Source organism: Cebus imitator, unplaced genomic scaffold (genome assembly GCF_001604975.1).
Source record: "Cebus imitator isolate Cc_AM_T3 unplaced genomic scaffold, Cebus_imitator-1.0 Scaffold61, whole genome shotgun sequence".
In the NCBI taxonomy this organism is placed as follows: domain Eukaryota; kingdom Metazoa; phylum Chordata; class Mammalia; order Primates; family Cebidae; genus Cebus; species Cebus imitator.
The window spans coordinates 4,975,483-4,989,081 of NW_016107376.1; the positions used below are offsets into that span (position 1 = coordinate 4,975,483).

At 43.2% G+C, this 13,599-nt stretch overlaps 1 protein-coding gene across 1 annotated transcript in view; it reads left to right on the plus strand.

Annotated features, from left to right (window-relative positions):
* Positions 1-13,599, plus strand: part of NMT2 (N-myristoyltransferase 2) — a 61,497-nt gene that overhangs the window by 18,194 nt on the left and 29,704 nt on the right. The window contains 1 exon segment of the mRNA XM_017529801.2: positions 8,286-8,421. Coding sequence (XP_017385290.1) covers positions 8,286-8,421 — 136 coding nt within the window.

A 13,599-nucleotide genomic window follows, 5' to 3' on the forward strand; every position in this document is an offset into this window, starting at 1 on the left:
GATATGATGATGGTGATGATGGTGGTGATGATGGTGGCAGTGATGGTAATGCTGATAGTGATATTAGTGGTGATGATGGTACTAATGATATGATGGTGATGATGGTGGTGATGGCGGTAGTGGTGGTGATGATAGTGATGGTGCTGATGATGTGGTGATGAAGCAGGAATTGCAGGGAACAAACCTCTCAAACACCTAACTGAGGAAGGAAGTGGCTTTTTATCTGGCTGGGAGCTGCAGGGGGCTACAGCCTGATTCACTGAGCTCCCAAGCTGCAGCTTCTCTCCCCTTTTATAGGCTTACTATGCCAAAGGGGAAACTGCGGTGGAACTCTGTCATTGTCCATTTGCTGGACTTCCGACCTTACCATCTTTTGGCTTCATTGATGTGTTAATTCATATGCAGTGTGAGCGTGGACCAGCAGGGGAGGGGGCTTACAGAGACGAGACAAAAGGAACAAGCTGTTTGTTGGCAGAGGTGTTTACTGGTCCCTGGAGACGTGGGGGCGTGACCCAGTGCCAGGCTCCAGCCGGCGGTGATAACATTCATTTGCAGCTCTCTCAAGGTTAACAGATAGCAGAGACGCTGGGAACTAAAGAGGGAGTCATTTTCCCAGCTCTTTGGTATTTTATTTCATTTTTTTTCTTCTTCTTCTTCACCCTCGTTCCCATCTGGAAGCGGGGGAGGGAGGAGGTGAAATAGAAGGAGGCAAGGGGGTCTCCCCTCTCAGTGATGGTAGTGATGGTGGTGGTGATCGTGGTGGCAGTGATGGCAGTGGTAGTGGCGATGATGGTGACGGTGGTGATGATAATGGTGATGATGGCAGTAACGATATGATGACGGCGATGATGGTGGTGGTGGCGGCAGTGACGACGGCAATACCAGACTGCTCTACAAAGTGGTTGTTTCAGTTTACATTTTACCAACAGAATATGAGTGTTCCCTTTCCTCACATTCTTCCGATATTCTTAGACTTTAAAATGTTTGCCAAATCAGTGGGCAAAGTTGAGCATGTTTTCATAAGCTTATTGGCTGTTAAGGCTGCCTCTTTTGTGAAGTGCTTATTCATATCCACAGCCCATTCTTCTGTCAGTCTTCTGTCTTTTTCTTATTGATTTTTAAAATTGATTTCTCATTCATCTAGCAAATACTTACTGAGGATCTTTTATATGTAAGACGCTATTTTAGGTGCCAGGGATACAATGAAGAACACTGGTTTATGGATCTTATGTTCTAGTTAGAGACAAATAATACAATTCCAGCTAGCAATAAGTTGTATTTTAAAAATTAAAGCAGTACAATCATAATAATAGCTATACTGATCTCTGTGTGCCAGCTACTGTACTAAATTCTTACATGTATGAACTCATTTTATCCTCACATTTTTTCTAATACTATTTATTTATTTGAGACAGGGTCTCACTCTGTTGCCCAGGCCGAGTGTAGTGGCATAATCACAGCTTACTGCAGCCTCAAACTCCTGGGCTCAAGTGATTCTCCCACCTCAGCCTCCCAAGTAGCTGGGACCAGAGGCATGCACCACCCTCCCCAGCCAATTTTTTATTTTTTATAACGATGAGGCCTTGCTATGTTGCTCAGGCTGGTCTCGAACTCCTGGACTCAAGCAGTCCTCCTGCCTTGTTCTCCCAAAGTGCTGGTATTACAGACAGGAGCCACCACGCCTGGCCTACTACTGTTTATTGAAAACATCATCCTTTTAAACAGCTACAGAAACTGAAGCACAGAGGGCTCAAGTACTAAACTCAAAGTCATACAGCTAGGAACTTGTGGATTCAGGATTAAACCAGGTAGTGAAACTCTAGCTAATGCCTGCAGTCCTGGCCAGAATATAAGACCGTCTTTCTATACCATCCTAGAGATTAAATGTAAAGGAGTAAAGAGCTTTGTCTATATTCTGGCTGGTAATACTTTCTCATTTGTGTTATAAATGTCTAACCTTATTCTGTAATGTAAATTTTTTTGTAATCACTTTATCATGAAATGTTTAACTTTGGCGTAGTCAAAAGTTGTTATCTTTTATGGTTTGTGCTTTTGAGTCCTCGTTGGAGTGATTATTTTCTTCACTGACATTTTGAAGTTACGGTTTAATTCTTTCACTTATTCATTTGAAAGATGTTTACTTGGGCTTCTACTATGTGTCAGACACTGTTCTAGGCTTTAGACAGATGTGAACTAAACAGACACACATCACCGCCTTCAGTTTTAAGGTTTCATTTTCCAAGTTTGGGTCTTTCACTCATTTGGATTGTTTTTTTCATATTGGGGGATGTAGCAAACTAATTTTATTTTTCTGCATATGGGAATTCAGTTCTTCTGATGCTATGTATGAAAAAGCTTTTTTCACTACTGATATATGATGTGATCTTTATTATATTTCAAGTTTCTTTAGTATCATGGATTGTTGCTGATACATCTGTTGCGTTTCATGGACCTACTTATCTGTTCTTCAGTTCTGTTGTATTTTAATAATGTTTTCCTTACGAAGGTATTGTGACTATTAGACACCATTTCAAAAATGGATGAAAATACAAGCAGAGGATTACGGTCAGCTGTATTCCCACCATTTTCTATGCAAGAGCTTGGAAATCATGAGGGAAATATTTGTAGAATAATTAGTCTCAAGCTACTAATGTTTCTTCTATTTCACAGCAGAGGGGAGGCAGCTAAGTTATCTCTCTGGTGGTGCCTGATAAAATCTAAAATCACTTTTTATCATTGGAATTCACATACCAAAATTTGAGCTTCTTTGATGTCACTATTTATTTATTTATTTATTTTTTTGAGAGAGAGGATCTTTCTTTGTTGCTCAGCTGCAATTCAGTGGCACAATCATAGCTCACTGCAACTTTGACCTCAGGTGATCCTCCCTCCTCAGCCTCCCAGATAACTGGGATTACAGACACGTGTCACCATACCTGGCTAATTTGAATTTTTTTGTAGAGGTGGGGTCTTTCAATGTTGCCCAGGCTGGTCTTGAACTCCTGGGATCAAGCAATTGTCCCTCCTTGGCTTCCCAAAGTGCTGAGATTACAGGCGTGAGCCACACTGCCCAGCCCGACGTCACTCTTTAAGACTGATGTGTTAGCACGTGTATACCTATGTAACAAACCTGCATGTTCTGCACATGTACCCAAGAACTTAAAGTACAAGAAAAAAAAAGATTGGTGTGTTAGTCACATTAGGCTGTGCTGCTGTAGTAAATAGACCCTAATATGTGACTGCACAACGCAGTGGAAGTTTTCCTGTCATCCACCCTGGGCACATGTTCTGACAGATGGTGAGGGAGCTCTCCTTCATTGTCATCCAGGGTCCAGACTGCGCCATCGTGTGGCTCTGCCATCCTCGAGGGTCTCACCCATGTCTGCATCCAGTCAGCACAAAGGACAGGAAGGGCTTAGAGAAGCCTCCCACGAGAGTTTCTGAGCAGCAGGAAGTGGCACACATCCCTCCCGCTGGCTGGAACTCAGTTGGTGGCCACACCTGGCCACAAGGCCACTGGGAAGTGCTGTCCAGCTGTGAGTCCAGAGGGAGGAATGATGGGTTTTATGGGTATCATCCTGGACCACTTGTAAAGTGTATCCATGGCTCTATTACATGGGCTATCCCATTAAGTCTTGTCTGTAGTTTCCATGAATACTATTGGAAGAGATTTGCTGCATGTGCTCGTTGAGTATTTGCCATTTCCTTGGCTGAGAAGGAATGTAATCGTTTCTACTTGAGGTCTGAACATGCCACTGATTCCCTCTAGACGAAGGCTGAAGTGTCTGGGCTTTCAGAGGTGGCAACACTGAGAGCCTTTTCTTTGTGAACCTTTCACATGAAGCCCTGGGGAAGAGGAAGGTGGGACTTGTGTTCCTGAAGACCGAGGAATCTTTATAAAAGGGCCATGATACGCAGGGCTGAATTTCCGTGACTCGGTAATCAGCCTTGAGTATTGGGAGTCTGAATCAGTCTTTCCTCATTGGATTTCCAGGGAGAGTCTTCTCTTGGGCATGGATTTTCCTTCAGTATGTGGAAGCCTGCTCAGCACCTCTCCCACACAGGCATGATGGCATTTCCTTCTGTCATGTGTGTCCCTTCAGCGTCCCTGGATTCCTGTGGGATGCAGACCCCTGGCTAAGCAGCCACGGCTGACTACTGATCTGCTCTGGCCATAACATCATCCTGTCACTCCCAGGGACAGGAGTGTCACCTGTCAACACTTTTGTTTCATTTGATATAATTCACATATAATTCCATTCACTGGTTTAAAGTGTACCATTCAGTTTGGACATGGTGGCTTGTGCCTGTAATCCCAACACTTTGTGAGGCTGAGGCGGGTAGATCACATGAGGTCAGGAGTTTGACATCAGCCTGGCCAACATGGTGAAACCCTGTCTTTACTAAAAATACAACAATTAGCTGGACATGGTGGCGCATGCCTGTAATCCTAGATACTTGGGAGGCTGAGGCAGGAAAATCACGTGAACCCAGGAGGCAGAGTTTGCAGTGAGCTGAGATGGCACCACTGCACTCCAGCCTGGGTAACGAAGTGAGAATGTCTCAAAAAATAAAAAATAGTAAAGCATACCATTCAGCGGCTTTTAGTATATTCGCAGAGTTGTGCACGCATCACTACAATCAATTTTAGAACATTTGCATCACCCTCAAAATAAACCCACATCCCTTAATCATCATGCCCAAACCCGCCATCTTCCCAGCCGCTGACCACCACTCACCTTCTCTTTCTATGGATTTGCCTGTCAGTGCATTTTATAGACACGGAATTATGCAATACGTAGTCCTTGGCAACTGGTGTCTTTCACTTAGTGTAGTGTTTTCAAGGTGCATGCGGTCATGTTGCGGCGTTCATTGGTGCTTCATTTTTTTTTATTGCTGAATAATCCATTCTATAGATTGGCCACATTTCCTGTCTCCATTCATCAGAGGATGGACATTTGTGTTGTTTCCACTTTTTGGTTGTTACAAATGATGCTGCTATGAGTGTTTGTGAACAAGTTTCTGTGTGGACGTAAGTTTTCACTTCTCTTGGTTATGTACTTACGAGTGTAATGGCTAGGTTATACAGGAAATCTGTGTTCAGTGTTTTGAGGAATTGTCAGCTGTTTTCCAAAGCAGCTGCCCCGTTTTCCATTCCCAGCTGCCACATTTTCCATTCCCAACCACCGTGTATGAGGGTTCCAGTGTCTCTCCGTCTTCGCCGACACTGACTAGTTATTTTCTATTATAATTGTCCTCATGGGTATCAAGCAGTGCACTGATCGGCTCTTATTCCCAAATTCTTGTTTCCTTCATGGCCTCTGGAAATGGAAAAGTAGCTCTTCCTCACTGACGGGCTGGGAGGCTCTGCTTCTCATCGTTGTGTAAATACGATCAGATATGTCAGGGAATTTGGAGGCTGGGATGATGAACTTAGTGTCCATTTCTGTAGCTCCCTGTCAATTTAAAGTCCAGATGAAAGAGAGAGAAAGAAAAACTCTTGCTGAACTAAACAAAAATGATGACACTTTCTTCATTATGCCAAAATAAGAAAATAAATTTTAGCAACACCGTTTGGAAGGGAAAAAAAAAAGTTACGTGTAGCATCAGTTAACTCGCAAAATGTAATTAACAGGAAACCTCACTGATCAAGTCTTGTAAGTTATGGAATAGGCGATATAAACTTATTAGGGAATTGGGGAAATGGTTGAAGAAATAGTCTCATGTTTTAATTTTTTTAATGTCTCTAGATCCACTCAAGTTTATGAGTTTGTTTTTTATCTGTTGTAGAGAATATTGTTGTTGTTATTTCTGAGACAGGGTCTTATTCTGTTGCCCAGGCTGGAGTGCAGTGGCATGATCATGGCTCACTGCAGCCTCCCAGGCTCAAGTGATCCTCCCACCTAAGCCTCCCAAGTAGCTGGGACCACAGGTGCACACCACCATGCCCAGCTAATTTTTTACTTTTTATAGGGAAAGGGTCTCACTATGCTGCTTAGGCTGGTCTTAAGTTATCCTTCTGTGCTCAAGCAGTGGTTCCGCCTTGGCGCCCCAAAGTGCTGGGATTACAGGCATGAGCCACCATGCCTGGCTCAGAAAATTAACCTACACTCAGGACAAATGTATTTTCATCCAGTTGGATAGGCATCTACCTTAAAGCATCCTTACCAGTCACTGCCTCTTATTCTATATCTCTCTGTAACCAAACTTCCTGGAAATTTGGAGATATTTTAAGATGGAAGGATTATGCAGAAGAGCTGTGAAGTTCCAGGCTCCTATTGGTTTCTAGAAAGCCACAGCCAGCAGTGTTAGAATAAAGGGTAGAGGTTGGGAAGGGATGATTGCCTGGGTTGTGAAGTCACGGGCATCTCCACCGTGATTTTGGTCCCTCCCACCCAGCCTCTGGCTCCAATATAATGCTGAACATGTAGTATATGTTCAATAAATACTTGATGGCAAGTTGCAGTAGGCTTTACCATTGAGGCTGGGACAATGGTAGCTTTCGGAAGTATTTATAGCCTGGGAATATGTAATGTCGCCACCTCTAGAGCCAGACTTACCTGTTCATTCATTCCACAAGCATTTGTATTAGTGTGTACTGGTGTGAGGCATTGGAGACCCCTACGGGTGCAATTATCAATAGACTTCTTAAGTAGTACATCCAAATGCATACATAAATCACACTGTAACAGTACAACAGATTCACCAATTCACAGGGTGTCAAAGGGTGCCCGCAGTAGGAACATTAGAGAGGAAAGCCTAAAATAGTCCTACTACCAAACCAAAGAACAGACAAAACCGAATGTATCTACAATGTGTTTCTAGCTCCCATACCTAGCTGTGAATTGTTTGTTTAAACCCAATTACTAGTTAGATATTGATGAGTGTCCTTGGCCACCAGATGGTTTTGAATTTTAAATATAAACATCATGATGGCACAAATTTGATTCTATTGATGAAAATAAACTGCTCATTGTGAGGTGGGAAAGCCTTACTATTTTTAGACCCCTAGGGTACTGCTTGACAAGGTCTTAATGTATCTCCAAAAATAAGCACTCCTTTCTATTTTAGAATTCGAGTAGAAATGTGAATCTATACCTCAAGTGCTTAGTTCTTTTTTCTTTTTCTCCAGCTCTGTCGCCCATGCTAGGGTGCAGTGGCACAATCTTGGCTCACTGCAACTTCTGCCTCCCAGGCTCAAGCTATCCTTCCACCTCAGCCTCCTGCGTAGCTGGGACTGCAGGGGCATACCACCACACCTGGCATTTTTTTATTTCTGGTTTGTTTTGTTTTGTTTTTTGCTAGAGGCTAGTTTTCCCCTTATTACCCAGGCTGGTCTCGAACTCCTGGACTCAAGTTATCCACCTGCCTCAGCCTCCCAAAGTGCTGGGATTACAGGCATGAACCACCGTCCCCAACAAAGTGATTAGTTCTTAAACAGTTTCTCTATTGCGCATGCCTTTCATATTTACACTTTACAGAGGAATTATCCATTTTAAACTGAAAAGTTCATTACTGCTGGGTGCAGTGGCACATGCCTGTAATCCCAGCACTTTGGGAGGCCAAGGCGGGTGGATCATGAGGTCAGGAGTTCAAGACCAGCCTGGCCAATATGTTGAAACCCTGTCTCAATCAATCAATCAATCGAAAAGTTCATTACTGTAAAATATGAATAACCAGTAGAAAGAAAATTTCCTTTATAACCTAGACATTGAGTAGCAAAACTAGCACTTTGTATTTTGTTTGCTTGTTTGTTTGTTTGAGACAGGGTCTCTCTCTGTAGCTGCACACTTAGAGCTTTTCATTATTAGCTCTCCTAGCAAAAATCTGTATCAGGAAACATTTCCTCCTCTGCAGAAAAGCAGTTTGTTTAGTTCTGTTGCATCAAGATTAGTGTTTTGTTGTACCCAAGAGATCTTTACAATGGAGTTTTTTATATCATGTATCTCTCCTCCAGAAAGCCGACTTAAAAGTAGATTAGGAGAGTAGTGATAACTGTGGAAACAATTTTACTTCAGTTATAAAATGTGGTTTTTCTCTGCAGTCTTCCTGCTTCGGCGACATCTAAGCACCTGCAGGATGACTGAGCAGGGACCGATATTCTTCTGCGTTGCCTGTTAATGCCTTAACTCGAATACCTTTTATTTCTCATTTACATCCTAACACAGTTATTTTCCACTGCATATAACATCTGTTTTTTGCGAAATGATTACTTGTATGCCAATCAATTTCATTTAATGATTTTCATTTGTTCGTTGGTTTCACCATCTTTGCATTTCCCGCAGAAGTCCTGGAGGGTATTTGGGAGCCAAAAAGAAAAAGAAGAAGCAGAAGAGAAAAAAGGAGAAACCAAATTCTGGAGGCACCAAGTCAGACTCGGCGTCTGATTCCCAGGAGATTAAAATTCAGCAGCCTTCGAAAGTGAGAGCTCTGTTTTATTTTTTCCCCTCTGTGGTTTCTTGTGCATATGAGTGGGTTTACGCAGCGTAGCGCCCCGCTGGATCAGATGTGTAGGGACTTTGTTGTGACTGTGTGTTGAATAGCAGTAGTAACTGGAAGCTCTTGACAGCTTCCTTAAAACAGACTTGGGCACCCAAATAATGAAGGGGGGTACACTGTGCTTTTCTGTGTGTGTGGATACCTGCCGTGTTTTTCCCTTTTCTCAGTGAATTTGTATTTAGATTGTTGTTTTAGAAGAAAGTCTCAATGTGAGTTGTTAGGGTTTTTTGAAATTACACTTTAATATTTGGTTACTTTTAGTTCAGAAGATATTCACATTGTAATTTTTCTGGGTGTCTGTCTAATTACCTGAATAGCACAACACCATCTGGCAGCAGATCTCAGCGGGAGCGGCTGTGGGTAAGTCTCTCGTTGACTTTGAATCAAAGCAGTTTGCAGCGGTCGCTCTTCGTTCTTGTGCCAAGGGTGGGAAATAGTTCCTCACATTCTCCTAGTTTAGACCAAAGCAGAAGTTGTCCAGCTGGGCCCCACGTTGGCAGATGGCTGGCCAAGAAGAGGGTCAGTTGTACTGCGTGGGTGTCTGTCTGGTGGCGCAGATGGCAGGCACCCCTGTCTGTGGAGCCAACCCCCGGCACCCGGTGTGCTGGGCCTCTGGGAAACACAAAGCCCTCTTGATGCAAGAAACTCACAGTGAAAAGGGTAGAATCAGCCAGGCACGGTGGCTCACGCCTGTAGTCCCAGCACTTTGAAAGGCTGAGGTGGGAGGATCCCTTGAGCTCAGGAGTTCAAGGCTGCAGTGAGTTACAGTCACGCCATTGCACTTCATGCTGGACAACAGCGAGAGACCCTGGCTTTAAAAAAAAAAAAAGAAAAGAAAAAGAAAAGGAGTAGAATTAGAAATATCACAAAACAGAGATGATTTTGATGATTGTACCTACAGATAAATGATTATGAGTAGACTAGGCATGATGTCTCATGCCTGTAGTCCCAGCACTGTGGGAGGCCGAGGCAGGCAGATCACTTGAGCCCAGGAGTTCAAGACTTGCCTGGGCAAAATGGCGAAATCCTGTCTCTACTAAAAATACAAAAAGTTAGTTAGGCGCGTTGGCATGCACCTGCAGTCCTAGCTACTTGGGAGGTTGAGGTGGGAGGATAGCTTGAGCCTAGGAGGTGGAGGTTGCAGTGAGCCAAGATCATGCCACTGCACTATAGCCTGGGTGACAGAGTGAGAGGTGTCTCCAGATAAATAAATGTGAGTAGCATGTGGTGTTGTGGAAACAGCTCAAGAGGTGACTTCTGAGACCTAAAGCTTGATCTCTGCCCCTGGCCCACTAGCTGTGTGCCTTTGCTCGGGGCTGCACCTCCTTCAGCCCTTCCTTATCTTCTCTCTACTCACAGCTGGATCTTGAGGTTCCAGTTCGATCATCTTCATTCAAGAGTTTTTACATTCTAAAACAGCGCACAATGTATATACATACATATACGTATATATATGTATGGTAGTTATTACCATTCTGCAGGCTTTGTGGATTTCCTTTTTTCTTATGCAGAGTTGCTGTTGTGTTCCATGAAGTGAGCCTTGTAGGTACTTTTGTTGTTGTTGTCCCCTGTTTTACACAAAAGGACCAGGAATCACTGAGAAGGAAAATGACTTGCCCCACTTTTTTCCTGGCTGACTGCAGGGTGAGAAGAAAATGAAATCTTCCTCCCTAGCTTTCAGCTGGGTTCTCAGGTAATAAATATTCTACCCTCTAGACATAGTTTTCCAAGGTAACTCATAGCGGACACCACCAGAAGCCTGTGAAATACCCTTCCCGTTTCTAAATGTTGCTTCGTCAGATAAACACAGCGTCCCTGACCTGCAGTGTGGACATCTCCTCTTGCTTCCAGCATCACCATCAGTCTCTGCCCATCCCTTCCATATCTAGAAATTATGAGCCTTTCCCCTCTCTCTGGTCACTTATGAGCAACTAGAGCCAAGCAAAGCAGTGGGGATCTCTTGGCATATGGTAGGTGTATTAGTCAGGGTGCTCTAGAGAGACAGAACTAATGGAATATAATGCAATATATATGGGAGTTTATTAAGTATTAGCTCACATGCCCACAAGGCCCCACAGTTGGTCGTCTGCAGGCTGAGAAACAAGGAGAGCCAGTCCGAGTCCCAAAACTGAAGAACTTGGAGTCTGATGTTTGAGGGCAGGAAGCATCCAGCACGGGAGAAAGATATAGGCTGGGAGGCTAGGCCAGTCTCTCTTCACATTTTTCTGCCTGCTTTACATCCTGGCCATACTGGCAGCTGATTAGATGGTGCACATGCAGATTAAGGGTGGGTCTGCCTTTCCCAGCCCACGGACTCAAATGTCAGTCTCCTTTGGCAACAGAAACACCCAGGATCAGTACTTACATCCTTCAATTCAATCAACACCCTCACAGAAACACCCAGGATCTTCACATCCTTCAATTCAATCAACACCCTCACAGAAATACCCAGGATCAGTACTTCACATGCTTCAATTCAATCAATACCCTCACAGAAACACCCAGGATCAGTACTTCACATCCTTCAATTCAATCAACACCCTCACAGAAATACCTAGGATCAGTACTTCACATCCTTCAATTCAATCAACACCCTCACAGAAACACCCAGGATCGGTATTTTGCATCCTTCAATTCAGTCAACACCCTCACAGAAACACCCAGGATCAGTACTTTGCATCCTTCTATTCAATCAAGTTGACACCCAGTATTAACCATCACAGTAGGGAATTTCCTTTCTTAATTAGGAGCAAGTCAGTAGTATCTTAAGATGGGATTTTCTCCATTGCATTTTTAAATGCAAAAATGGGGCTCTTTTCCTTTAAGTTTATGCCAGCTCTAGATAGCACTGTAAATTACAGTGGACTGCATTACAGAATATTCTGGTCTACACACAGGAAAAAAATAAAAGTGATATTTGTCTGGATTCTTATAGGCTTCTTTGTGTTATAAAACTTGGATATTTTTTCCAAAGTATTACATTTGGAAAATTAATGGGTAAAGAGTATAGTTAATGGTTAGTATGCCACAGAGAATACGTGTGGAAGAAAAAGAGAACAGACCTGCCTCTTACATGGGAGCGCAATCATGGGAAGTTAGTGTAGGGCGGATGTTCCTCTCACCTGGCCTAACGCACTCATTCTTCCCCAGGGGGTGCTACCATGGGAGGTGAATGGACAGATCATAGCTGAGTTATTCTTCCTGCTTTGTCCCTGTGGGTTTGGAAATTTTGTTTATTTGCATCTACTTTCAGAAAGCATTTCAGTAGGGCCATATGTGGTAGTTCACGCCTGTAATCACTGCATTTTTGGAGGCAGAGGTGGGCAGATCACTTGAGGTCAGGAGTTCAAGACCAGCCTGGCCAACATGGTGAAACCCCATCTCTAACTAAAAATACAAAAATTAGCCAGGCCTGGTGGCACATGCCTGTAATCCCAGCTACTCAGGAAGTTGAGGCAGGAGAATTGCTTGAACCTGGGAGGTTGCAGTGAGCCAAGATCATGCCACCGCATTCCAGCCTCGGCAACAGAGCAAGATTCTGTCTCAAAAAGAAAAGGAAAAGAAGAAAGAAAGCATTTAAATAGTGAGCGTTGGGATGTCAATAGTTGACAAACGGACATTTCATGTAGAGAGTGCTGGCCGACCTGATGAGCTCATTAGGCAGACCTTCTAAGATAAGCCACTCTGAAGGCTTCCTCATGGAGCTGGTTATTTTGGCCATTGTGCCACATGGAACAAAGGTGCTGAGTCATGCCTGTTGCAAAATACTTTGTTTGATATATTAGTGTTAGAAGATTTAACTCAGAAATCAGGAAAGAAATCAAGGGGAAAAAAATCAAGAAAGAAAAATGACCATGACATTCATTATAGTCGTTATAGATATATTTTTGTAAGATTGGCCTCAACTTTGACAATTTAAGCTAAGCTAAGGCACAGTTAAGCATTATTAGATCACTATTCGGTGATCTCAATTGTAAGGTCTTCTAATAGATGTGTTGTTGGAGTTCAGATACACGTGAATTTCATTTTGCTAGAAATTTGCTCCTTTTAATGTTGGAGACTTAAAAGACACCCAAGGAAAAGAAGTCACCCAAAGACGTAATAAGGAGAAAAGGAAAAGTATTTTGTGAAATTTGTATGTGTCATTAAGGTAGGACCTGTATGATTTTGGTGTTAATCAAAGGTAAGATAAACAGCTTACAAAAACTGTGGCCATTTTGGATTGTGCTGTTAGACTTCCAAGCAGAGACAAGAAGACTTTCACTTGTCGAACTGCCTCCAGTTCGACTTCAGAACTTTGTTTCCCTAGGGTTCTGGACAGTGTTTGCATGAAACAAACCCTGTTCTGTGCTGTGTAAGATGAGTAAGCTTCCCAGGGTAAAATTATTTGTTCCAGACCACAGATTTCAGATTCCAAGTGAGCAGAAGTCCAGAGTTGCTGTTTATAAACTTCTAAGGGTTGATTGTACCTTTCCACGGTGTCCACTCTGTGTTGACATACAGCAAAAGCAAAGGATTCTGAAACTTCTAACCACGTTCTGAATCACAGTGAAGAACATTCTTTGCATGGTATCAACGTTCTACAACGTCTCAGTAATTTGACATATTGAAAAAAGTCATTGATTTCCATATTCAGTCCTCTGCACTGCCCTCTCATTTCAAATAGTCTCATGTTCCATATATTATTACATTATTTGAGGAGTTAAAAAAAAGAACTGGGGAATCTTCAAGAGGCAGCAGGAGTACTGGCTTTCAGAAAGGAACTTTAGAATTTAAAGGTGCTGCTTACCTAAAAAGTAGTCCAGTTTCCAACACTTGGGTTGGGAACAACAGGCTATGGTTGCCCAGGATCTGAAGTACAGAGGAAATTGCTCATCCTTCTGGTGGGAGAGATTGTCTCCAGAGGATCAGGAGGGTCAGGAGAAGGGCAGGTTGTGGCCAGGAGGAAGGGGCATGGTTAGAGATTTCCTTTCTTGATCATTTTCATCCCAGTTCAGCACTGAGTTCAGATCTCCCTCCCTCCCTCCATCTCTCCCTTCCTTCCTTCCTCCCTCCCTTCCTCCCTCTGACTTCCTCCCTTCCTCCCTCCCTCTTCCCTCC